The sequence below is a fragment of the Musa acuminata genome, chromosome BXJ3-8 (assembly GCF_036884655.1).
Source record: "Musa acuminata AAA Group cultivar baxijiao chromosome BXJ3-8, Cavendish_Baxijiao_AAA, whole genome shotgun sequence".
NCBI lineage: Eukaryota > Viridiplantae > Streptophyta > Magnoliopsida > Zingiberales > Musaceae > Musa > Musa acuminata.
In genome coordinates this window covers 2,259,329-2,286,431 of record NC_088356.1, presented here as the reverse complement: position 1 = coordinate 2,286,431, position 27,103 = coordinate 2,259,329, and the positions used below count along the sequence as shown (strand labels likewise).

Sequence of the window (27,103 nt, the reverse complement as noted above, 5' to 3'; positions counted from 1 at the left end):
TTTCCTATTCTCCTCTCCCTCTCCACCTCAGAGTAGGCCTGGAGTTTTGAGAAGCGTCGTCACAACCCTGCTGATCACCGCTAGAGAGGAGGACGCAGTTTCGCGGATTTTGCGCACCAATCTTCCCACGACGATGAACATCTCTTTGGGAATCGGGGATTTTGTTTTCTTGTTCTTCCGTTGCGCATGTGATGTCGCCCCCAAGATTTCCCAACAGTGGTATCAGAGCCAGGTTGTTCGTGCGAATGATTGGTTTTAAACTGCGTGTGTTGTATTTAGGAGGAATTTTGACGTCAAAATCGTTGACGCAAAAACAAAGAAGGGCAGCAACAGTTGCTGCCCTCGATCTGCGTGCGTGCAGCGCAGCCGAAGGCGGGCAGCATAGGGGCTACGTCTGCAGTAGCTGGCCGGCGGCCTGCTTGCAGCAGGCTTGCGTCCGGCGGGGCTGGCAGCCCGCGGGCAGAGGCGTCTGCGGCCGCTTCGGCTGCCGCACAGGCCGCCGCCAGCAGCAAAGGGTAGTAGGGCATTAGGGTTTTCTGGGAAAAAGATAGTTTTGCCCCTCGGAATTTGAGAAATTCTAGTTTCTGTCTTTTGTCCAAATTATGAAAATACCCCTATAAATTCAGCCATTCCCTACATGTCCCTGATTTCAAAAAATATTAATTAATTAAAAGGTTTAGTTGATTATTATTTTTATTATTATCTAGTAGTCCTAGATGATGATGATTATTTATACATGTGATGTATGATATGTGGACGGATGATCATGGACCGTGTGATGTGTGTGCTTGTGATTATTATTATTGAGGTCTACGAGCCTCCATTATATTTCTCGTTTATTGTCGGGCCTGCGTGCCTATGATTAAGTTGTAATCATATGAGGAGGCGCAGCGGGAGAGTGGATGCGATAGCGGGACCTATAAGACAGACGATCGTGATGCATGAAGATGCATCAAGATGTCGACGGAACCGACAAGGACGAGATGGACGATCACAGGGCATGGAGATGCACCGTTGCACATATAGATCTTGATGTGAGTGATTAGGCCTACTGGCTCGGGTCTAATCATATTAGGTTGTGGTCCATGATCATCTGGTGTGATTGCTTATACACATACTAGATATGTATATATATTTGCATGCGATGTAGATATATATTAAATATGTATATGTGTGACATGTCATATTAGGATACCAAATCATAGAAACATCTCTCGATAATATTAAGTCGGTAAACGTGAGGCAATTAGATTAACCCACGTGGCCTTCCATCGTTTTGAGTAGGAACCGATTCCCGGTGTAGGTTGAGTTGGTCGAGTCCCTCGAGACTCACCTATATCGCGATTCGCTATCTTGCTTACGACATAGAGATGTCATCGGTGACCTGAGGGCATGGTATGCTTGGTCGAGTCCCTCGAGGGTATATCATCAAATCAGACTCATCTTGTAACGAATGTGTTGACTTAACCGAGCATCATGGTTGGTCGATTCCCTCGAGACCATGGTGATTCGGAGGCCGAACAGGACGGGAATCACAAGGAGTTGTGATCGGCAAGAGTTGCCTATCTTTTAGGCTTAGTGTGATTGGTCGAGTCCCTCGAGGTTACACTAAAACGCTGATTGGATCCTGATCCCCACTAGAAGTCTGCCGGAGACTTCCGTTTCACGTGCTGAGGGTGTCGCGTGACTCGTTAGTAAAATAGTGGGAGCATATTAAGATAGAAGTCCATATCTTGATAGTTTATTTCTTGTAAAATCTGCATGTTATTCATTTCTGCTGCATCTTTATTTTTAGAAAATGTTGCTTTCAAATCCCTTACGTGGCATACTTGATGTCAACCGCCTCACTAGTCCAAATTATATGGATTGACTCCGTAACTTGAGAATTGTTCTCACAGCGGAGAAAATCATGTACGTCCTTGATACAGTGATGCCTACGCCCGAAAAAGGGGCAAGCAAGGATGAGATCGCTCGCTACGTGAAGTACATTGTTGACTCCACTCTTGCACAGTGTTATATGTTAGGCTCTATGACTCCTGAGTTACAGAGACAACATGAAAAGATGGATGACAGATCCATTCTCCTATACGTCTGTAAATTGTTTGAGGAACAGGGAAGGACTCAACGATATGAGATATCCAAGAGTCTCTTCCGCGCTAGGATGACTGAGGGGACACCAGTTCAGAACCATGTCCTAAAGATGATTGAGTGGATAGAGAAACTCACAGGTCTAGGAATGGTCCTAGAGGATAACTTGTGTGTGGACATTGTGCTTCAGTCCCTACCAGATTCCTTTTCACAGTTCATAATGAATTTTAATATGAACAAGCTTGAGGTGACTCTCCCAGAGCTCCTCAATATGTTGAGGGAGGCAGAGAGTACTATTAAGAAAGAGAAGCCAGTTCTCTACACTGGTGAGACCAGAAAGAAAAGGAAAGCAGAAATGTTCCTTAAGAAGGGAAAGGGCAAGGGCAGACCAGGTAAAGCAAAGGTTGCTAAGAAAGACACAACAAAGGACAAAGGCTAGTGCTTCCACTGTGGTAAAGATGGGCACTGGAAGAGAAACTGCAAAGAGTACCTTGTAGAAAGGGCGAAATAGAAGCTTGGAGAAGCTTCAGGTACATTCATGATCAATCTCAAATTATCAGATTTTTGTGATAGTGCATTGGTATTGGATACCAGTATTGCTTATCACATCTACAATTTATTGTAAATTCTAACAAAGCCGAGGGGAGATTGACGAGAGGAATATTGCATAAAGGTTTGTTTATGCAAGACACTACTCCACATATCATGAATGTAAGTGTCTAAGAGGAAACGAGATGAGGTGAACAGTGCATACCTATGGCATTATAGGCTAGGTCATATCCATGAGGGAATGATTCAAAAGTTACTAAATGATGGATATTTAGATCCATTCGACTATGTGTCATATGTAACTTGCGAGCTTTGCCTTCGTGGAAAACTAACTAACTCTCCATTTAGTGGAACTGGAGAGAGAGCCACTGAGTTGTTGGAACTCATACATAGTGATGTATGTGGACCCATGTCAACTCATGCCATTGGAGGTTACTCCTACTTCATTACATTTACTGATGATTTCTCAAGGTATGAATATGTGTACTTAATGAAGTACAAGTCCGAGGCCTTTAAGAAATTCAGAGAGTATAAGAATGAGGTGGAGAACCAGATTGGAAAGAGTATCAAAACTCTTCGATCAGATCGAGGAGGTGAGTACTTAAGTACAGAGTTTACTCAGTTCCTCAAGGACCATGGGATATTATCCTAATGGACACCTCCTTACACACATCAACTCAATGGTGTCTCTGAAAGGAGAAATCGTACGTTATTAGATATGGTACGGTCCATGATGAGTTTCGCTGACCTACCCATCTCATTATGGGGATATGCCCTAGAAACCGCAGCTTACCTTCTGAACAGAGTTCCAACTAAGTCGGTAGTGTCTACACTATATGAGATATGGAAAGGGAAGAAGCCTGATCTTAAGGTTGTTAAGATTTGGGGCTGCCCTGCCCATGTTAAAAGACACAACCCTGATAAGTTAGAATCAAGGACAGAGTGATGCAAATTTGTGGGATACCCCAAGAAAACTTGTGGGTATTATTTCTATCATCTCGAAGACCAAAATGTCTTTGTAGCTAAGAGAGCAGTGTTCCTTGAGAAGGAACACATTCTTGGTGGAGACAGTGGGAGAATGATAGAGTTGAGCGAGGTTAGAGAACCAAGCTCAAGCACCACTCTATAGCCCCAGTCTGTTTAGGTACTTAATACACAAGTTTCAACTTTACGTAGGTCTTATAGAGTATCATCCCATCCTCCTGAAGGATATGTGGGACATATTAGAGAAGAGGATGTTGAAGATATTGATTCTCAGACCTACGAGGAGGCTATTATGAGTATAGACTCCGGGAAGTGGCAAGAAGCCATGAATTCTGAGATGGATTCTATGTACTCCAATAAGGTTTGGAACCTAGTTGATGCGCCCGAAGGTATTGTACCCATCGGTTGCAAGTGGATCTTTAAGAAAAAGATCAGAGTAGATGGAAAGGTAGAGACCTATAAAGCAAGGCTAGTGGCTAAGGGGTATCGTCAAAGACAAGGTGTTGACTACGACGAAACCTTCTCACCCGTAGCAATGCTAAAATCCATCAGAATTCTATTGGCTATTGTAGCACACTATGATTATGAGATCTGGCAGATGGATGTGAAAACCACATTTCTCAATGGGAACCTCGAGGAGGAGGTGTATATGATGCAACCTGAGGGATTCGTGTCCAAGAACTGCCCAGATAAGGTGTGTAGGTTGCTTAGATCCATTTATGGACTAAAGCAAGCTTCCCGAAGTTGGAACATAAGATTTGATGAGGCAATCAGATCTTATGACTTCGTTAAGAACGAAGATGAGCCTTGTGTGTACAGAAAGGTAAGTGGAAGCGCTATCACCTTTTTGGTGTTATATGTGGATGACATCCTCATCATTGGGAACGATGTAGGAATGCTATCCACAGTAAAGGCTTGGTTATCTAGACACTTCTCTATGAAGGACTTAGGGGAAGCATCCTATATCTTGGAGATTGGAATCTATAGAGATAGATCTAAGAGGATGCTTGGCTTGTCCCAGTCCAGGTACATAGAAACCATTGTCAAAAGGTTTGGCATGGAAAATTCCAGAAGAAAGGGCGAACATGAATATGATACCTTATGCCTCAGCAATAGGGTCTATCATGTATGCCATGCTATGTACTAGGCCTAATATAGCGCATGCTTTGAGTGTCACGAGCAGGTATCAAGCGGATTCAGGCGAGGAGCACTGGAAAACAATAAAATGTATCCTTAAGTACTTGAGAAGGACTAAGGATCTTTTACTAGTATATGGAGGTAGTAGCCTTAAGGTTGAAGGCTACACTGACTCAAGTTTTCAGTCTGATATCGATGATAGCAAGTCGAATTCAGGATATATGTACACCTTGAATGGAGGAGTAGTGTGCTGAAAGAGTTCCAAGCAAGATACCATTGCTGACTCGACCACAAAGGCGGAGTACATTGCTGCATCAGATGTAGCAAAGGAGGGAGTCTGGGTGAAGATGTTCATCACAGATTTGAGAGTCGTTCTGGATAGCGAGAAGTCGACTTCCTTATATTGCGACAACTATGGGGCGATTACTCAAATAAGGGAACCAGGGTCTCATCAGAAGTGTTCTGAGGAGGTTCCAGCTTATCAAAGAGATCGTAACCCGAGGAGATGTAGCAGTGGAAAGAGTTTCATCCGAAGATAACATTGCAGATCCACTGACAAAGCCATTGTCTCATATTGTCTTTGAGCGTCACATAGGTGGTTTAATGGGGATCAGACACATAGGTGATTTGGTTTAGGTCAAGTAGGAGATTGTTAGTCATAGGTGCCCAACAAGCCAATCACGTGAGTGATGGCACATGTGACTTGATACAGAATGTTTTTTTGCTTATTATATTTTGGCATATATCACTTTATAACTATTGCATAAATGCATATATATATATATATTGTGATGTCCTTGGATTTGTGCAATGGGAATCGGATCGTGATGAGATCACGATAATGAGATCGATTCACCTTTAAACACATATCCTAAATAATCTCGGTCATAGGTTACTCGAGAGGGACATCGTGATAACCGGATAGACTGGTGTGCTGTATACCCGTCCATATGATGGATGCAGCTGGTCTCATAGCTGCTCGTGTAGGGACACTAGGGATAGAGTACATGTGCTCATTGGAGAATGAGTTCACTGATTGATCTGCTTACGGAATGCTGGATGGTTGATTATGCCTTATTGTCAGACAGCGATTCCGTAGTCCTAGTGGTGTATCTGGTCCTTAGACTTGAGACACCAAGAATGTCCTGTATGAGTGCTCCACTCTTTGATACCAGACTTATAGGTTTGGCTATCCCAGATCTAGTACAGTTGGTCATTGGGAGTGGTAGTCGACCTTACGAGGGCTATTGAGTGTCGATAGAGGATCATCCACTCTCGGCGTCATGAGAGAAATATCTTATGTGTTCTTGCTCAGACAAATCCCTGGCCAGGGTCATTCGGGTTGAGAGAGAAAGAGTTCTCCGAGAGAATCTGATTAGAGTGAGACTCGAGTTGAAACCGTATGGGTCTGACAGCACCATGCTCGATATACGGTCTCTGGGATATTGGATGGATGAGGGACTATAGGTACACGGTAACTGAGGATAGACAGGTCTAATGGATTGGATTCCCCTGTATCGTCTGGGGATTACGGCGTAGTGGCCTAATACGTCCGTAGTCGATGAGTCAAGTGAATTCACTGAGTTAGAAGGAGTTCTGACAGGTATGACTCACGGCCAGCTCGATATTGGGCCTAGAGGGTCACACACATATGGTAGGCATTGCGATGAGTAGTGGTTCTGATATGAGATATCCGACGGAGTCCTTGTCTTATTGGATGCAGATCCAATACCCACTAGGGGAGGACCCATTAGGGTTTGACACGGGACCTCTATAAATAGGAGGGATTTAGAGCCTCATAGGCTAGAGTCTTTGCTTGCCTTTCCTATTCTCCTCTCCCTCTCCACCTCAGAGCAGGCCTGGAGTTTTGAGGAGCGTCGTCGCAACCCTACTGTGTGGATCACCGCTAGAGAGGAGGACGCTTGACCTCCTTCACCCTCTCTTAAGGATCTGCAAGGAAACAGGGATATACGATCTCCCTAGGTAACACAATCTACTCTATACGCAGTTTTAAGTTTCGCGGATTTTGCGCACCAATCTTCACACGACGACGAACATCTCTTTGGGAATCGGGGATTTTATTTTCTTGTTCTTCCGCTGCGCATGTGATGTCGCCCCCAAGATTTCCCAACAGAATTATCATAAATAGTTTTGATAAAATCTCAAAAAAGACCCACTTTCAAAAATTCTGATATAATTTTTTTTTATTAAATGATAATTTTACTCTTGCATTTCAACTCTGGGCTTCTTGCGTCTCCGTCGTTGGCCACTATTGTGCGTGAGCTACTGATTACCTTTGTTGACGGTCAAAACCTAGTCACTTGTGCCTCTGCCCAAGCAAACCCACTACTAGGGCGTGTCTGATGGAGGCCAACAAGGTCCTCGGAGATAGGGGCCAATAGGGGTTAGCAAAGATAGAGGCGGGCGAAGGTGGTAGCAAGTCTGATGAGGACTAACGGGAGTCTATAGAGGCAAGGGTGGATCAAATAAAGGATAGTTGAGATATGCGGAATGCAATGGTAGGTTCGACAAAATAGAGGGGAGGGAAGGTCGGGTAGCAATACTAGCTATTGTGTTGTGAAAAATGACGAGACGGCAAGAGCCAATGAGATCCACAAAGACAAAAGCGATACAGAAAGGTAAGAGCACTGGTGTAGGGCGTAAACAATCGCGGCAAATTTTACATAGGTAGGGGTAAAATGTCTTTTCATGCCAGAAAAGAATGCTCTATGAGAATTTTGAAAAATGGGTGCTTGTAAAAAATTATCATAGGCTTTTTCTTTTCATCCAATCAAACCATGTTGCTTAATGAAATGTTCCCATGCAAGACGTTATTGGAGGGAGGAACAGCGTCCATGTCTGAGATTTTTGTGTTCCTTTCCGGTTACTAGCATACTAACTGCTTTTAAAATTGCAGATTTGAGGCAATGGTGAGGGAAGCAACTGTCCACTTGGAAGAATTTTGCCACGTTTCTGCTGGCGAATGGATCCATATGCAAGGCAAAGCAAGCTATGCTCGAAGTTGCCGATGATGCAAGCAGCTGAAACTGATATAGAGAATAACAATGTAACATTAATATATTATTAATTTATAAAAAAATATGAATATATTATTAACTTCAACTTAGGTATTTTGATAAGATGATTCTTAAATGGAGCCAAAGTTTAATATTTTGAGCTCGACTGCCATAAGTTTGAGACAGGTATGACAACAGTTCTTGTCTTTTCGAGAGAGAGAGAGAAATGATAAATTTTCTCCAAAGAAGCTCACCACCATTTGCAGGTCTGGAGGATATAATTTGTGGAAAGAACAGACACAAATGCTATGCCAAGGAAGAGGATCTTAAATCAAATTCTCACAAAAACAATTTTTCAACCTTAGTCTTCCAAACATGCAAAATTATCCATCAACTAGTCTTGCCTATCACAGGATTAAATCACAAAGCAGACATCAAAGTTGTAAATCCAGATCAAAACTAGCATAACCAGTAGCAGAAATATAATTTCAAGCTCATCGCTTCTTCGACACACCGACCGTCTTTCCCCTTCTGCCAGTAGTCTTTGTGTGCTGACCACGGACTCGAAGACCCCAAAAGTGACGGAGACCGCGGTGGTTCCTGCACACAAATGCTAATGCATCAACAATTTGAAGCTAGACAAAACAATGTTTGCCACAAGTCCACTGATGATAGGAATGATGCAAAATGCAAATTCAATGAACAAAGAATAAAAATCCGGCTTTCACATGGCAATAGAGAACCGAGTAATATCATACTAATCATAACAACCGATGCAATGATGCACACTTCAAAGCACAAATCTTGTCAATGAGTAATGCCTCATAATTTGTTAACAGCTATTCCTAGATACTGACATCAAACACTCAGTAACATATTCTAATACAAGGTCCTTATGCTAAACTTCTTGGCCATAATGCATGACAACATGGTCTCATCGACTGAGCAACAATATCGACTTTCAAGTGAGGCTTATCATACTAACCGAAAAAAGAAAATGACAAATTGAGATGCTAATGACATCTCCACTCGTTAATCAGTATATGTTGAAACTCATTCTCAACTTATGTGATCGGGTCATAGCTTGCACATCAGGTAATACACTGTTTAAACCTGACAAGTTAAGATGCTTTGTGACAATGAGGTGAACTTAATAAGGAGAGGTGATTGACATTAAAAGAAAATGTCTTGGAATTGGGTTTGGAGAAAAAAAAATCAGTTTACTCTTAGAAAGAACTCCCAACATAAGTCTTGATAACAAGTTAAGATGCTTTGTGACACGAGGTGAACTTAATAAGGAGAGGTGAAAAGAATCAATTTACTCTTGGAAAGAAGTCCCAACATAAGTCTTGATAACAACAATCAACAAACATGCCAATAAAGCACACCTCCAAGGACGAAGCTAAGGAACTAAGGGCAAACACAGCAGTAAACAAGATGATTCGATCAAATGAATCACACAGCAACAATTAAGTTTTAGCAGTAGCAACCTTATCTTTTTCAGGCGCTCCAGATCATCTCTAAGCTTCATGTCCAGAGAATTTGAAACAATCTGGGAATATCTGCCATCCTTGTAGTCCTTCTTCCTGTTCAGAAACCAATCTGGAATCTTGAACTGCCGTGGATTAGCAACAACAGTCATAAGATTCTCAAGCTCGGCAGCGGAGAGCTCTCCAGCCCTACAGATAATGTAACGGAGTAAGAATTACAAGAATAAGAGGTCAAATTGAACCCAGAACAGCTAACTTAGTTTACTCAACAAATTCAATTCAAAGCCACTAATTATGAGAGAACAGAATGGATCTCTGCAGTAATTATGAGGAGGCATAAATTCTACTCGATAAAATAATTATGCAAGCCAAATTATCTATCAATTGTAATCATTGCCAAACAAAAGATTAATAGAAATATCAATTTGAAAAAGAACATCAATAACTAAAATGATAAAGACTCGCAATGAAGAACACTTTACAACTATCCAAAAACAATATAACATAATCACATCCAGAAACAGTTAAATCTGATGGCTAAACATGAGACACAGAATCCCTCACTAAAGAATATCTCAAGCAGGCTACAGAACAAACACCTACCTATCCTAGATCAGTAATTAGTAATAAAAGAAGGGAGTCAAACAACGATTTTTTTATTCCCAAAAAGCAATCAAGAAAAATAAAACACTAAAATATCACAAGAACATTGAAATCTGAAAATTGATGTCCAGATTCGATATCTTTTTTCCCAAATTCAACGTAACATAAATTAAAGAACTAAAATGCAGCCTAAGGATCAGAAGTTGTAACAACAGGAGAAGATAAAAAGATGACCTTTTGTTCATGTCGACGTCGGCCTTCTTGCACACGATGTTGGCGAACCGGCGACCGATACCCTTGATGGAGGTGAGGGCGAACATGATCTTCTGCTTCCCATCTACGTTGGTGTTGAGGACACGAAGAATGTGTTGGAAGTCCTCGTTCGCGACCAGAGACTGCAGGTCCAAAGCAGACCACGAAAAAACAAGAAGCGATCACAAAATTGTCTTGAAAGTAAAGATCGTGACTCACGAAAGAGCAATCCAAGAGAGAACCCAACCATGGCGGCGGCGGTTACGGATTTATTCCTCGCGCTGCTGTTCTCAAGGGCGCTCGCCGGCGGAATGCGGCGGAGGAAGCTTTATAGAGGGCAGACGACGAGGAAAGTAAAACCCTAGGGAATTTTACATATCCGTCCTCAGACACTTTTGAAATAGCGTATATGTTCTTTCAAAGTTCTGTCGTGTGATTTGGCTTGATCAATTGTGATATTATTTGGTTGGGCCATAACGGGCCGAACCGAGCCCGGCCGGTCCAGCCCACATGTATGTGATCCGTGAACTCGGTGTGCGCTACGTCACGTCGACCGGCCGTGCTTTGAAGTAGTGGGGTTAGCGAGTCGCGAGACAGCAGAAGTCGAGTGAACCCTAAAACGTTCCCCTTGCCATCTGTGCGGGTCGGAATCTGTTGCGGCGAGTGGCATCGATCTTGCACCGGGTGCTTCGACGCAGAAGCGACCGGAAGTGGGAGAAGCGATGGACTCTGCGGGCGGAGGACCAGGCGACGAAGGGCCTCACGGGGTACTCTCTTCGCAATCTTTGTCCGTGCTGGGCGAAGGGATCTCCCTCGTGTTCTCTCGCTGGACGGCGCTCCAGATGGCGGTGGAGAACGCGTGGGGTGGGAAAGACTCCCGCAGCAATTCCGAGGAGCTCGCCTCCACCATCCTCTCCTGGTTCTCCCAATCTAAAGGTGCCATGGTTGTTATTTTGAAAATTCGTGCGTCTACGCCACCTCTTTGAGCTCTTCTTTATTTTCCCGTAAGAAAGATCCTCTTTTTCATGATCGTATATACAGAATTGGGTATTACAATTGAGTTTTGTTTTCTTAATTCTAATAGCATGCCTTTTTAGCGACTTAGATTTGACCCTTCTTGTCGAACTTTCTTAAATTTCAATTTTTACGGTGGGTTTCAATGTTAGTATCAGAATTCTATTTCTCTTGACCCGGGTTGTAAATGAGTGAAGCTGTTTGTGAGCAGCTCCATGTTTGGTTCGTTAAATGTCCGCTAGAACTTAATTCGTGCCTAATTTTATATCTCGGATTTTAGATTAGCCAGCTTGAATATGGGTAACTTGGTTCGTCGAGGCTCACTTGTTAATAAGTTCATGAACAAGCTTATTTGTAGAATCGTAAACAAAATCATTTACAAACTCATGGACAAGGTCATCTATAGTCTCATGATTAAAGGCTCGTTCCTAAGTTCACAAATAGTTAGTAAATCTGTAGAGTTGTCATTAAATTATTTCTTAAATTCATAGATATAAGGAAAATGTGTCATGTATCATTGTTTTATATTTTGATGGATTATAGGCCATTTTATATTTGAAGTTCAGATATGTATTGGATATACTTAATGATGATGTTTTTGTTGTTGTTTTCTTTATTTTGGATTGTTTTGTTTGTTTTTCATGAATGATACTTATGCCTACTAAATTATTATCTTAGAACTTCTATCGGAATAATAGCTGGATTTTTAAACAACATGAATTTGTGCTCGAGCTTGGCTTATTTCATATACGAGCTTAACCTCAACTCTTTTGACAAGATAGATATGCTACTGATGAGCAGAATCTGAGATGATTTTAGCTTCTTGAATATAAATGAAGCTGAGCTCAAACATAATTGTGAAGCTCAACTCAGAACTTGAGTTGAGCTTGAGCCCCCCTAAAATTAGTCAAGCCAAACTTGAGTTGCACAAAGCTTGGCTTGGCTCGATTGCAACCCTACTTTTGATTCCATTGTTGTAAGTTCTGTTTGTAGGTTACACATTACATTAGTTTATTATCTTATTTCCTAAGTTGCTGCATTGTGCCAGAAGAAGAGTGGCTGAGGCCTGGTATTTTGATTCAACGTGGTAATTGAGTTTTGACATTTATTTCACTGTTCTGTCTAGGACCACTTTATATTGATGATCTGGAAAATCTGCTTGAGGAGAACATGGAAGCTTTGTTCAATACAGAGATCGATGATGGTAGCATTGAGGAGGTGCTTCTTTCCATCACATCAAAAAATTCTGAAACATTTTTCCCAGTTTTAATTTGTTTTTTAGTAGTATCAAAACCATATCAGTTGAATGCATGTGAACCCAATCATATGCTTTTTTTGACAAGGCCACCTAATCTTTTAACTTTTCCTGGATATAATGATTCTTACATGAAGCCCTTTTGTTATTTAGCATCAGTTCTATAAGTCTGTTCTCAAATCCATTTCCTTACTGCTGCCCGTTAGTACTCGAGTATGCCGTAATCATCTTGAGATGATATTATCCGGTTTATGTGGTTTTAATGCCTTATTAATTCTGATCTTTCATAATTCCATTTTACTTCTTTCTTCTTCAGTGTGCCTTCTGGCTCTCTATGTCACTCTATCCTTCTATGTTCAAATATCTGAGTGGGAACTCTTATTTCTTTTATTCCACTTGATTTTTAAAAGTTAATTCTTTGTGGATGTACTGTAATTGCCTTTTTTTGTTCTCATGCACTGCTTAGATGCTTCATGGTTTCATTTTACTCATTTCTTCTTCAGTATACATTCTGGCTTTCTATGTCCTCCATCCATCTATGTTTAAACATCTGTTGGTTTAGTATTGCAATTACCTCCTTTTTTAGTTTCTTACCTCTTTAGATTCTTGGGATTCTACCCGACTTATTTGTTTGAATAGTCGTAATAGTTGATAAAGGACACTTTTGATTCATCAATTAATTTTTAAACTGTTAAAAATTTTGATACAGGTAGCTGAAGAATTAATGATTATGCATGAAGCTTGTCTTGAAGGCAATTATGAATCAATTGAAAAGCTGAGGAGGTCTGGCCCTGTTGTTAGTGCTGTTTCTCAGAGCAAAAGGGTAATGCATTAAGGATTTCTAGTTCATTTATATCTGTTCTCCATTGTCCATTTCATATCTATATTTTTTAGTTACCCAGATGTTGCATTAGTTTAGATCATCTTGGTTTAACAAGCCATAGTGCCTTAGTACAAGTCAATAAATTACTCAGAAGATGTTTCACTCCGATAAACTTTTTTTGAGATTATATTTGATGTATTTATTAGAAGAGAATGGAGAATGGTACTGGAATACTTATATTACTTGCTTTTTAACCTGTCACACTATTTTGCCAAGGTTCTGAAAACCACATCAGATTGGTACATAATGACCATACAGTACAGGACAGTAGGCCTTGGCACACCAAAAATGAATTAAAAATTGTTTTATATGTTGATGCCAACCAGTGCAGCAGATGTATCAGTATACTGGTACTAGATGTGATGGTACACCAGTATTTTACACCTTTTTTTAAAGAAAATTTTTTTTTCTAGTAATGCAAGTTCCTTTTTTCTATTGTTAAGGACACCCACCCATTCCTTTGTAATTTTGAATGAATTTTATTAGTCTTGTGTTCTCTCAAACTGCTACAAAGAAAATATCCTTCCCAATCCTCCTGTGTGCATATCCCTGTAGTTATAACAATTCTAGCTTATTCATGAATGGCATGTCCCTGAAACTTATGCTATTAGTGTAAAAGATGTTCTCGGGGTGTGATGCATATGCTTGAGGATGTCGGAAATTAGATTTCGGATGCATTCTGTTCTTTTGAGTATAACCATGTGAAAACAGGTTTAATATTTTTCATAAGATGGAGATCAAAACACCAAGGCATTTGGAAGTCTGGTTCCTACTTGATGCATCTTTTGTAGTTGAGAGTAGTGCTAAATTTAGCAATATATTTGGCAATTTGGTGAATCATAAAAGTTCTTTTCTTATGATCTTTTAGAGCTTGTTGAAGAAGGTACATTTCTTCTTGATTGTTCAATTAGAAATTCATGTCTGTAGCTTCCCTCAGTAAACATCAACATGATTGACTCTGGTTGAACTGGGCATATATGGAGTAATATGAGCTAATATGAACCAAACCACTCATTCAGTTGATGTACTCTCCCATTTGTTTCATCATTTGGGGATTTACTAAATGATCCAATCCTGCAACCTTCCAGTGCTTGAGACGTATTATTTTAGTTGCTTTCCTTCATTCTGATCGTATTTATTATTTCTTTTCCTGCTTACCCTTATTTAGAAGATCAGAACTTTGCTGTGTTTTGCTGTTTCCGATGGAATTGCTAAAGAAATTTGGTGATATATAGAAATCATGCTACCTCAAAAGTTTTGAGATTCTTTTCCACAAGCGAATAAATTTGTCGATTGTATGCAGGGGTATATGTAGTGCTGACAGCAAATGTTTTTTTTTGTTCATGACGTAGGTGGTTGATGACGATAGTGAATATGAGAGTTCAGATGAAGAAGCATCAGAAATGATGGTTGATGAGCCAATGCCACATGAAATGGTTGTGGAAAAGCCAAAGCAGAAACAAATGCCAAATGAAGATGGATGGTCCACAGTTACTTCCAGGAAAAACAGGGGTAAGAAGTAATGGTGGAAGGCAGTGAGAGTATGCAACTCTTTGTTGATCAATCAAATCGAGTCCTTTTTTGCTGTGGCCTTGGAGAGAGAGATGTTTAGGGTGTTTTGATAGCATTACGTTATGGTTTACCCACTTCATTTTTATTTATAACCCTTTCGATCAAGCTTGTGGTTATTATCACCCATTGTTTCCGATGTAATATTTTATGAGAAAATTTCGTGATAATAGTAGAACAAGTAATTCCTAAGTATAATTCGTGTGGTGCCAAGACCAGTTTTAACAGAGGAGATTTATCTAAATGTTTTTCAAAGTTTGATTTGATGGATTAATAATGGAGATTGTTATACTATCATTGTAGGTATAAGTTTTTTTTTATTTCTTTTCTTGTTAATGGGATTTAAAAAATAATTCTTCAATAAAATAGGGTGAATTTATTTTTGTAAACTCACTTTACGTGAGAAGCTCCTCATCTCGTCTTATTTAAGAGATTTTTTTGTTCCTCATTTAGAGTTAGGTTTCCTGGATTTTTAAAAAATATTGTTTATTTTTTAAATATATGAAAATTTTAATTTGTATTAAAAGGTGTTATAATTTTTTTATGTTTTATGTAATTTTTAATTTTTTTATACTTTTATATTTTACTTGTATTTTACTTTTAAATTAGGATTTATGTTAGTTGAAGATTAATTGATATTATTTAACTTATATTTTGATGAATAAATAAATTATAATAAATATTTATAATTTATGCATGTTAACAAAGCTTTTGATATACTTCCGGAAAGAGATAATATAATCCGGTAAAAATAAAAATAAAAATCTAAAAGGCGACAATCATAATTTTTATAAAGGTTGAATATGATTTGTTGTTGTATCCGCAAAGGGGATTTGTCAAACTCTATTGAGAGAGTCATGATAAAAATGAGACACACACAACAAATGGATGATTCACCTGTTTAAATGGATGGAATAAGAAACTCTTTAGTTGAATTTGGAATAAATCCTGAAAACAAAGGCATGTAAATCAAATTTGCAATCGAGTACATTTGCAATGTTCAAGGTTGGTCAGTTGTGGTGGGAACCAAAGGAAAATTATTGCAGCATATAATAAGAATTTCTCATAGCTGCAAAGCTAGAGTTTTCAAAGCCTCGAACAGACTCTTGGATCCTGGTACAACATCATTATTCAATGATACCAAAAGTTACAGTCTGATATGTACTACTTGGTTCGGTATCTTATCTTAGCAGTCCGACATGTTACCCGAATTGGTATCAAACAAAGATTTAAAACCTTAAACAGAAGATTTTTTTATAAAATTTGCATTTAAACTAATTTCCGACGGGATCTCATGTTTCAACTCTTGAAACCTCTTAAGTAGGCTGGACTTGTATGTTTCAACTTCAGCATATTCCACGGAATTTGGAGTGGAGCTAACAATAGCAATCGCATCTGCTTGGTGCAAAGCCTCGGCCGCTTCATCTGCAATTTCCACAAAAAAAGAACGAGGTATGTCGCAATAAATTTCGGATTGCTTATGCAACATGCAGCACAAAACGACAGATAATTCAGGTGGTGATCGACTTGAGCTTCAAAGACCCCAAAACTTGAATTAACACACATTAATGCCACCAAATCTCAAACTTCGGAGCATGTTGATGCACGACAGGTAAATTAGTGCTACATGAAGTTGGTTCAGAAGAATTTATGCAAGATTAGTGCCACCCTTAAAATCAAATTATTATATCATTTGGAATATGGTTTTCTTATGGGGATCAGGCCTGCATGACTACCACACTTTGAAGACACTACACCAGCTGGCTTGAACCCAAGAATATTGCATAAACCCTAACTGACAGAATTGAATGACACATGACCCACCGAGTGAGCATGGGTAACAATACAAAAACTTCATAGGGAAGATCTGTCATGTCTGACATAATAACTATAAACATATAGAAGCCTTGAAACAGGAAACTAGATCATGAGAAAAGGCAAATCCCTATTGCTAATCCTACAGAATAAACCTAGTGATGCTCGAAACGGTCTTGGTTTTAAACTGCAGAATAACCTCGACATGCCCTTTGGTTTATACAGAAACATGTGTGCAAATATATAGTGATCAAAACTTTGACTTGATATTTATACAACTGCATAACGGAGAGTGAAATGGATGGTAGAATGACTAATCAGGTAAAATCAGAATTTGGTGATGACAAGATAAGATGCAAATTTAGATACTTCTTAACGGTATCATGCAACAAACACAAAACACACTTATAACATCATTTAGCTTGGACTTACCAGAGTGAGAAAGGGCGACAAGAGTTTTAAGAGCTTGTTTGCGTGTCTTATCATCCTTGGCAGTCTTCAGCATATTCAACAGGTCTAAGGCTCCGCCCATCTCTACTACTTTCATCCTCCTCTCATCTATTAAAAAATGAGTCATAAATTGACAATAAAAGAAAAAAAAGTTTGTCATTTCAAAATCCTAATCAAACACTTTGGTGAACTCCATCCATTTTAACAAGCAAAACAAGAAAAGGATGATAAATGCATTTTACAGGAAGAGGAGAATTTTTCAGTTTCCTTTCTGATAGAAAGGAGCTTAACAAAAGCTCAAGATGGTGCTATGGTGCTAGTTATGAACCTAATATAATTTGTGTTTTGTTGGAATGTGATGGTTTTTTTACTTCTAACAATGACTTTGCAGGAATGGACTATATTATGAAGAATCTTAATGTTTGGGTTTACTCCGATTCTCTACAATCCATCACTCCGCTGAGTTTCTCTGCTTCTTTTATGTGGCTTGATAGAAGTATACCAAATGATTGTATTCAGGTTGCACAATGGGTAAACGTAGTTAAATGGTAACTGGGAGGTCATACTTTAGCTAGTACTGCTAGACTTCAAGGAATTGCTCACCACTGGGGTATGAATTCCAATGGGAGTCATAGCCTTATTGAAACTCTGTATCCATGTTTTGGTAGTAGTTAAAAGCAAGTCCTGGAAAGGAAAAGAATCTGATTTTGAACCCATACTCAATAAAAGAACACCCAAGCGAAAGTACGAGTAATCATTTTCTTCTCGGTCAAAATCAATAAGAGAAGCAGCAGGAATCACAATTAGAATTTGATATATAGTTTAAAAATATTTTCCATAAAAATGGACTCTTTACTCTGAAACTGTTATTTAAATAAATTGACAACATTACTGAGATGAAGTTCCTTATGCAGTTTAAGAAGATGTAATATAAGCTCAATGGCATGAGAAGATCCATGTAGCCAAATCCCAAATGGTAAGGACATCATGTCTTCTTGTTGTTGTATAGAAGAGTTCTGCTCCATATATATATGGTGCACTAGGGGTCATAAAGTGAAATGAACATATTTCCGAAAATCAAAGTAATGTTAAGAGTAGGAAAAGAAGTCCACAATCAACAGTAATTAATTGAATGCTTCACTGCAAGAAATCATGAAGCATTCGTACAAAAGAATCTAATAAAATTTCACAAAGTGGTGGGAGTGCGTGAACAAACCAGAAAAGGAAACATTTGTGCACCATCATTGCTTGAGAATGATAAAAAAATACAAAATTCTAAACTAAGGACAACATGCTACGAAAGTATGAGAAATACCATCAACTGCATACAGAGCCAATCTGGAAGCTCCCATTCTCTTAAACAAGGGATCTTTGACATGCAAAAGAGAGATGGACTGTTGCAACAGAGTCTCTCCTGAAAACTTGTTGAATGACAGTATCAGAGATCCTTTCTTTCTGATTAGCATATGATCCTAGATGGATAATAACCATTAAACATGGAATATGTCTATCGAATTAAGTGCCATACCCATGTAAGGAAAGAACTCAAATGCAACAAGTGCTGCAGTTCCTATAAAAAAGAGTTTCAGCAACCAACCAGCTTTCCTCTCGGCCTCTTCTTCAAGTGACATATCATCTGTAAAGTATGTAAAATCAAATCATTTTTTCACATGAAGCTTCTTTCTTGAATATTAATAATTCCATAAATTTAGCCAAGTCAAGTATGCAACTTGTGTATTATAACTACGGGGACATCTCAAGAGAACTAAGTCCTAACAGCTCCTTTTTATGTTAAAAATTGCAATCAGGATTAATTATCTTGTCCTGTAAGTATCATAAAAGTTAAGGAGCATATGAAAACTTTGCTCTTGATAGTTTCTTATTTTAATGGTTTATATAAAAATGGTGATTCAAGGAAAGTTATTTTCCATTGATAGCAATAGTAGGTAAATCCTACTCATTGAAACTTAATAAAAGCGAAGGCGATTCTTCATCACCCATTCATTTATTAAAAGCATCATCTAGAGTAGGTCATCATGTTTGTCATTCAGTACACAAGAAGCCTTGGGAACTGATTACCATAACGTGATCATTTTGATCCTTTGTTCTTATGTTTTGAGGTAGCAAGACTGCAACATGCATATCATATTATCTTTGCAAGTATCTTGCATAACAAACTACTAATGTGCTTTATCAGGTTCCAAACTTTTCAAAGGCCACAAGCTAGTTATATAGGTGAATGTTAACCATCACTTTATGTCTGTCCCTTTCGTGGAACGTGTTTTTCATCATGAAAGGCACAGAATATGTTATGCGAAGGTCCAATATGCTCCGAACTCTGAACTCAAAGACATTATGAAGTGAAAAAATCTCAATTTATAGATTAAACATTATCCACAGCAAGAAACTTTCCTATGTGCCTTGAAGTCTGAAAAGAAAATGTTATTGAATATATATTCAAGAATGAAACTTACTAAAAGGTTCACAAGGTCAGGATGAGGATAGGCACAAAAATGTCATTAAAGGTATAATTAAAATAAGAGAATAAATCTAAATATCTTTATATATTATAGTATTTCTAAATTTAATATAGTATGAATCCCTAAATTTCTAAAATACTAACTTATAAAAATAAAATAGTTGGGACCTTATGACTTGTGTTATTACTGAGAACAGAGAACCATTGCTCACGAGATTAAAATGCCACCACTCCTACCCACACTCTTATTATCTCCCCTCAACTCTCGGTATCACACTGATGTTGGCAGATGCGGGGAGTGACATGGGATGGCCTCATGTGGAGGGTCTTAAAAGAAAATAAACAACAAATATTTTGTAATTGAACAAATAGGCCAATATGGCACAAAAATAACTATATCGAGATTGATTCAGTTGATTTTGAGAAATATTACCCATGATCTAGTGATTCAATTGAAATGTTTAATTAAATCGGGTTGAACCAAGCCAACCTGGATTTTGCTTGGGATGGTTTACTATGAATGTAATCCAACTTTTTCTTATAACATCCATCAATCCTCAATTGACTCACTATCATATTAGTCACTATTCATTTCTTCATAAACCCCTGCCCACACATAATCATCAAAAAAGTTGTTTGAGAAATCAAGCAAACAGAGAATGAATCATCACCTCTCTCGTTTATCGTTGAGAACTGTCTAAGGAAAGATTCTCTCACGGTGTGTTTTCCGCTCGACATCTGCAACCAAACCACCACTATGTCACTATTACAAGAGACATAACAATTAGTCAGATCAAACTAGGGTTTAACAATTGGATTCAGGGAAACACTAAAGGAAGCTTACGAGCATCTGGCGGAAGTCGGGAAGGGAAGGGCCAAAGAACCGCGAGCCGCCACCACGCACAATCTCGGCCGTCGAGGATCCATCATAGGGCAGCCGGGCGTATGAGGGCGGGGGCATCCCGGGAAGGACGGAACCGTCCCGGGGCACGGCGCGTTCCGGCGAGGGGAAGAAACCCCGCCGCCCCGTGTGGCGCAGGGCTCTCGGTGGAAACCGCCGCATAATTTTGCTGACAACCAGTGAGCGGTCGCTCCCTCGCGGCTTATTAATCGCCCCCTTTGATCGGCCTGATGGGTTATCTCCAGCCTTCCGCATAAAAGCCGAGCGTCACAGAAGTATCTGCCGTCCATTCCTCGCACGATCCATCTGAGACGTCGACTGTCCCTCGTGCAAGGTGTTCGCTGTTTCAAAGCATGTAGACGATCCTCCTTTTGGGCCTAAGCTTGCCCAGGCCCAAACTTGTTTTACCCACCATTGCATGTGGAGGTGACGGGGAGGAAAGGATATGGTGGGAGGGCGTGATAGCGTGCCACGTCACGACGTCGAGCCACGTGGAATCATCTCGGAGTGCGGCGGAGGCAACAGCGGTCACAAAGACTGCACCGGTGCCAAGAGAGGAAGATGGTGAAGGCGAGTGAGCGACACAGAGAGAGAGAGAGAGATGATCCGAAGGCGCATGCGGGAAATGGATTCGTGGTGGCTTGAACCATATAAAACTAAAGAAAAGACGAGGAGTAAGATCTGTGGCAGTCGAAAAACTAGTATGTGACTGAACTCACTCATCGCATGCATCCAATCCAATGTTTGATCATTGCAGCAGAAGTTTCTAATTACGTGATTCCGAATGATCAACTTGCAGTGGTGACTTGGAAAGAACCATTATGAAATGATCAGAACTGATCAAGAATTATTAGCGACATCCCAAAGTGATCCAAAGCAAAAGGTACAAATCAAACTGCACATCGAGAGTTTAAGTGGGAAATGTTCGAGTCAGATTCTGATGATATGACAAGTTAAACAATAATGATAAACCAGGGAAAAAAGGACCATGAAGTATCATCTCAAAAACATTCCAATCTTTACACATCCTGAAATCAGTCCCACACAAAGGAAGACGAAAAGAACTGGTCAGAACTGTTGTCAGCCCTCGATGACCTGCGGTCCCAGGTATTCGATAACATTCATCTTCAAATCCTTCGATATATCGATTTCTTCCAACCATCCAAAAGAAGAATCCTCCTCTCCATTTTGGTCAGTGGCACCATCTGAAAAATGGTAACACGAGTGTGTCGGTAAGTGAATCTTTTCCACTTCAAGAAGTCATCCTTAATCAAGCTTATAACTTCAGACAAAGCAAAGAGATCGATATCTTAAGTATATGGCTGGTGCAATCCATCTTAAGTACAAGAAATTTTGCCAAGTTTGTGGTTCCAGTGGATTCTGGATGGATAAGTCAGTATTGAGGCATTTATGCAGCCAAAGAAGCATGTGTTTCAAGCAATGAAGAGATGTTATCTGGATGGATAAGTCAGTACACGAGAGTGTCGGTAAGTGAATCTTTTCCACTTCAAGAAGTCATCCTTAATCAAGCTTATAACTTCAGACAAAGCAAAGAGATCGATATCTTAAGTATATGGCTGGTGTAATCCATCTTAAGTACAAGAAATTTTGCCAAGTTTGTGGTTCCAGTGGATTCTGGATGGATAAGTCAGTATTGAGGCATTTATGCAGCCAAAGAAGCATGTGTTTCAAGCAATGAAGAGATGTTATCTGGTAGCTTGTTCAAAAGAAAAGAATAATGGAATATATAGGAACAACAATTTAGATGACAGACTAGAGCTGAATACTACATTCACAATCATCATATAGGATTAAATAAGACAAACCGTCTGACTTGCTTTATGTATTTATGTATTTTACTTTAATGCTTTAATCAAGACGGTTTGTTATGAAGGTGTCATATTGATGTATTTTACTTTAATGCTTTAATCATACTTGACTTGCTTGGCCATACTACAATGTATGTGGCACGTAACCTGGATACTATATAGAACAAGGTCGGTCGTTCTCTTGTGTATCATCCTGCTATGACTACCAAACCATTCAAGTATAACAAAAAAGGGTGTTTCTAAGGGTAAGCTTCAGACTTAAAGCAAGATGTAACTCTTTGTAGAAACTGCTTACTTGGATATGTCCTGTAGGGATAATCCCGATAGTATGTAATATCACGATCCTCTTCTTTCGAGTAGGGGGGTCCTTGAACATCAAGCACAGCACAGGCGGTAATGGCTGTGAATGTATGAATGTTTCCTCCGGTTGTCGGATAAAGAATTGAAGTGTCACAAGGAGCAGTAAAATCAGAATCCACCACCAACTTGGCTAGTCTCACTGCGAAACATAGCATACATGGTCAAGCCAATAAACTGAGATTTGATGAATAAAATCATACAGAAAGAAGGCTCACATTTAGGTGAGGGCTTAGAGCTATTTGATGCACCAGGATCGAGCCAGTCATAAGACTTTATATGCACCGATCCTGCCAGTAATTTGCTGAAAACAGTCATCCCAGGGTGGTTATGGAGAGGAATAATTGCTCTCGGGGGCAAGAAGAAGATACTTATCTGCAAAGAAACAGAACACATAAACCAGAATGTATTAAGAAAATCCATTCATGGTAACCATATTTACCGAATTACTAAAGTTTTCAATCCATTAGATGCTTAAAAAACAAATATGTCTCTCTACTTTCTGTTATCAAATAACAGGAGATTTTCTAGGCCGATTATTATTTCTTGTTTTGTGATCTATATCTCCTCAGCATATTCAACAAATTCTTCTTCTCCAAGTGCATTTTCAAGCAACCATTTCTAGTGATACAGTTTACAAGTCTTACCGAAAAGTTATCGCACTTGTAAATCATCGCATATGTGATCTTTGGGGTTCCTTTGGAAGAACTTTTAACCCTGAAGAGTGCATCCGTGCTTAGCCCAACATCTTCTGGTCTCATTTCATCTGGAGACAAAAATAACAGAAAGCTAAAGCTTCAAGTACAGCATGGCTGGCTAGTCCCAAATAAGATCAAGAACACTATGATATCCTACAACAAATAGCCAGATTGCCCGACAAGAGTGTGTTCTGCTTTGAGCTCAAAGAAAATAACATTTCAAAATCAGCAGGAAAAAAATGTATAAAGAAAAATATATTCTCTCCGAAGGTTAACAAGCCTCGAGTGTCATATGACCAGGATTAAAAAATTTTCAGCAACACATGTCAACGACAGGGGGCAAACATGTTTTCACTAACAACCATGGACATGGATCTATGAGACCATGTGACTTCAAGGTAACACTGCAAGTGGATCTGACATGTACCAGGGAATGAATATGGATATGCAAATATACTTGTCACATTGTCCAAACCTAGATTTCCTAATGAAAGTTCCAGATACAGATATGGATATTAATTGCATTCCAAAGACATTGATAGCATATCTACTCCAATCAACATGCCAAGCTTACAGGTTATTGTCGTGAAAACTTACATTGTTAAAACAAATGCATTGTCCAGATATCCATATACAAATGCATCAAAACAAACTCAACGAATCATTCTCATGAGTAGACACTGGACCTCTCACTTCATCAGTCATTTTTCTTCACAACTTTTATGCTCCTATACAAATATAATTAAAGGTCTGAACTTAGCCCCTTAACTATCATCAGAATGGACTTATTAATATCTCTTTTTGTTTGAACAATATGATGACATTCAACAGAATAACTATAGTGGGATGACAAATAGACATAATCAGATCCATGCAATAAATATCATGCATGAGAAGAATCCTTCACTTGATGACATAATCAGATCCATGCAACACATACCATGCAGCTCATAAAATTGACCCACAAGTTAACATTTAGATAAAGTTACTGTTCCAACTGAAGTTTTAGCTCCTTGGGTCTTTTCCTTAAGCAAACTTGACACAATATAGTAAGCAACCATACTAAAGTATGAACTTTTAGAGACTTGATTCCGCAAAAAGCAAAGGCAAAAGCCTAACTATTAGGAGAATACAAATGTCTATTAGCACGCAGAATAATAGAGAAGGCAAAAGCCTAACTAGACTGCTAGAGCAACTCTAAAATGTTGACCATTTCGGATGCTAATCATAATAGAGAATGACCAGATGCTTTCAGCACACTACTGCAGGTTTGTATCAGCAAAAATGTGTATTATATAAGTCAAAGAAGGAATCTACTCAGATAAAGCAGCAAAGCACTAGAGATCAAGATAGACGCACCATAGCAAAGAAGCTACTTGTATCGGCTAACTGGTGAAGTATGATAACATGCCGAAGCTCCTCGAACGAATAAGCGCAATAAAATCGTATTGAATTCATGCGAAGCAATCCAGAGAAGAGGTAATGACGCGATACCTAAGAGACGCTGCAGCATCTCGACGTTGGCGGCCTCAGGGACGGTCTTAGGGTCCTTGAACACCGTCTTGCAGGCCACGTACAGACGCTGGATCGCCGTGGAGGCGGCCTGCACCCGCCGCCGCGTCCCTCTGCTGCACCCTCGCTTCCTTACCAGCTTCTCCCCCTTCCTCTTCGCCCCCGCTGGCTTCTTCTCCCCCTCATACCCATTAGTCGCCTCTACTTTCATCCAGGCCTCGCGAACTCGCCCAAGGTATGATCTTTCACCCCCAGCACCTCAATTCCAGCACCAAAACTCTCCAAGGTTCTAACTTTACCGGCTCCAAAGATCTAATCTCGAAGTAGAAGCGAGAGAAGCCCAAACTTTCAGTAGACAACCCCGGTATAGGATCGGGATCGACGAGCACTGTACGAAAAAAATAGGAATTTTGGCGATAAAGAAAGCGAGAGGGGGGGAGGAGGTATAAAGGCGGAGAAGGGGAGGCAAAACCAGGGGCCATGAGATAGCTTCGTCGCGAGAAAACCAGACTCCGCCCCCGGAAGGAGGGAATTGCCCAAAAAAATCCTTTGGGAACACCACCAAAACTGCTTGTTTTCCACCCGACTCCGCCCGCCTTATTGCGTTCCCGAAACAGCTCTTTCCGACCATGGAACACAGTACACAGATTCGAGTCAAGCGTAGAACTGTTACCTGTAAAATGACCGAATCACCCTCGTCCCGATTGTTCGTTTACTCAGTCAACGTAAGAACAAGTCGGGAGAGACACGAGAGATTACCACGACAAACCACCCGATTGCAGATTCTAATATCTTTTAATCTCAACCATCCATCTGTCTCGTCAAGTCAAATCTATCACACGTTTTTTTCATTTTTAAAATGAATTGACGGTTGAGATCGAAAGTGGTTTCAAAAAGGACGGTTTGGAGGCACAACGAATCGTTCTTCGCTGAGAGTTGCGTTCCCTCCCACCTACCCCATCTCTGTTCACGATGGTTCTGACTCGCGGTAGGTGTCGTGGCGCGTCTGACTCACACGAAAACTCGTGTCATTTGTTGTTACCTCTGTTGTGAAAACTGGAGGATATTATACACAGTTCAAACATCACTCGAATACGAAATTAAAAGAATAAATATCATTTTAATGGGCACCAATTTTGGAGGATAAGTAAGAAGACCTTCGAGTATGTACGTAGCTATTATATTTCACATTTAGTGACTGGATGCTGATGGATGACCCATATACGACGTGTTCCCAACTAAGCATTTGGACGTATGTTAGATCTCTTGTCCTAATGGACTGACTATTCTCCTTTTCTCTGTTTCCAACTTGGCCAAAGCATACTGTATATAATCATAAAAAAAAATTAGTATTTTTAATATCATCTTAAGTCAGTTGCATTTTATATTTCCATATTATTCATTTTCAATACGATAGATAAATATGTTAATCTGATTTGAAACAAATTTTATTTATTTATTTATGCCAAAAAGAATCTGAGCGGAGATTGCAGGATCTGCTGAAAGTCCTCCCACAAAGAGAGGAGGTAGAAACCCATTCGAGGATGGACGCGTCGGTGCGGCCCAGACACGAGCACGACGTCGTGCGGCCACGCGGCGAAGCAGGGTAGGCACGTGATTTGGACCGGTGGAAGGTTCACGAACGTGCCAGCTGCGCAGTTTACGTCAGCATAAATGGCGTCAACTCGGTGACTGGGTTCGCCCACATCCCCCCGACGGCGCCAGGTGGCCGGAACAGCGCATGCAAAATTACCAGATATGCGTGGGTTGACCCTTACTATTTTTGCCGAAAACACAAAAGCTGTGGCAGAACAGTTGACCCTGAGAACAGTTGCCGGTCAACTCTCACATTCATCTCCGTCTTTAAGAACGGAAGAGTTGTGGATTTGGCATGCAGATCTCTGAGAGGGATCCACTGCAGTGGCCCAGTCTGCTACAGTCATCAGTGGATCTGGGCCTGGATATTGAACTTACACTACAATGTGTATATTGTATATTATATCTGACATGTTTTATTTACATATATAATTCAAAAAGGAACAGAAAAATAAAAGAAACACAGAGACTATTAGATATTGTTTATTTTATATACAAAATGTTTTTGTTCATCACTTGATAAATAGAAGTATATTAGATATTACTGTTTATTAGGATCTGAAATTTCATCATTATATGACATGCGTTCGCGACATGATAAGACTAATCTTTTAGATGTCTCGAT

General features: G+C 39.8%; 4 protein-coding genes across 4 annotated transcripts; 1 reads left to right on the top strand and 3 right to left on the bottom strand.

The window, feature by feature from the left end:
* Positions 1-8,082: 8,082 nt before the first annotated feature.
* Positions 8,083-10,508, bottom strand: LOC135645086 (small ribosomal subunit protein uS13z/uS13y/uS13x-like). The gene is made up of 4 exons (XM_065163156.1): positions 10,368-10,508; positions 10,103-10,263; positions 9,266-9,454; positions 8,083-8,375 (listed from the first exon to the last, which is right to left on the bottom strand). Exons 1-4 carry the CDS (start codon positions 10,368-10,370, stop codon positions 8,270-8,272), a joined length of 459 nt encoding a protein of 152 aa, XP_065019228.1. The 5' UTR covers positions 10,371-10,508; the 3' UTR covers positions 8,083-8,269.
* Positions 10,509-10,705: 197 nt separating this feature from the next.
* On the top strand, positions 10,706-15,118 carry LOC103993972 (uncharacterized). Its single transcript, XM_009414221.3, has 4 exons — positions 10,706-11,056; positions 12,261-12,352; positions 13,099-13,212; positions 14,625-15,118. Exons 1-4 carry the CDS (start codon positions 10,843-10,845, stop codon positions 14,793-14,795), a joined length of 591 nt encoding a protein of 196 aa, XP_009412496.2. The 5' UTR covers positions 10,706-10,842; the 3' UTR covers positions 14,796-15,118.
* A 743-nt stretch (positions 15,119-15,861) lies between these two features.
* On the bottom strand, positions 15,862-20,756 carry LOC135644927 (uncharacterized). Its single transcript, XM_065162908.1, has 6 exons — positions 20,430-20,756; positions 20,257-20,323; positions 18,635-18,742; positions 18,422-18,520; positions 17,089-17,214; positions 15,862-16,266 (listed from the first exon to the last, which is right to left on the bottom strand). The coding sequence occupies exons 1-6, from the start codon at positions 20,739-20,741 to the stop codon at positions 16,079-16,081; spliced, it is 900 nt and encodes a 299-aa protein (XP_065018980.1). The 5' UTR covers positions 20,742-20,756; the 3' UTR covers positions 15,862-16,078.
* Positions 20,757-21,370: 614 nt separating this feature from the next.
* On the bottom strand, positions 21,371-25,426 carry LOC103993974 (plant cysteine oxidase 2). Its single transcript, XM_065162707.1, has 5 exons — positions 24,865-25,426; positions 23,320-23,438; positions 22,891-23,047; positions 22,611-22,814; positions 21,371-21,691 (listed from the first exon to the last, which is right to left on the bottom strand). The coding sequence occupies exons 1-5, from the start codon at positions 25,091-25,093 to the stop codon at positions 21,567-21,569; spliced, it is 834 nt and encodes a 277-aa protein (XP_065018779.1). The 5' UTR covers positions 25,094-25,426; the 3' UTR covers positions 21,371-21,566.
* Between the last annotated feature and the right edge of the window lie 1,677 nt (positions 25,427-27,103).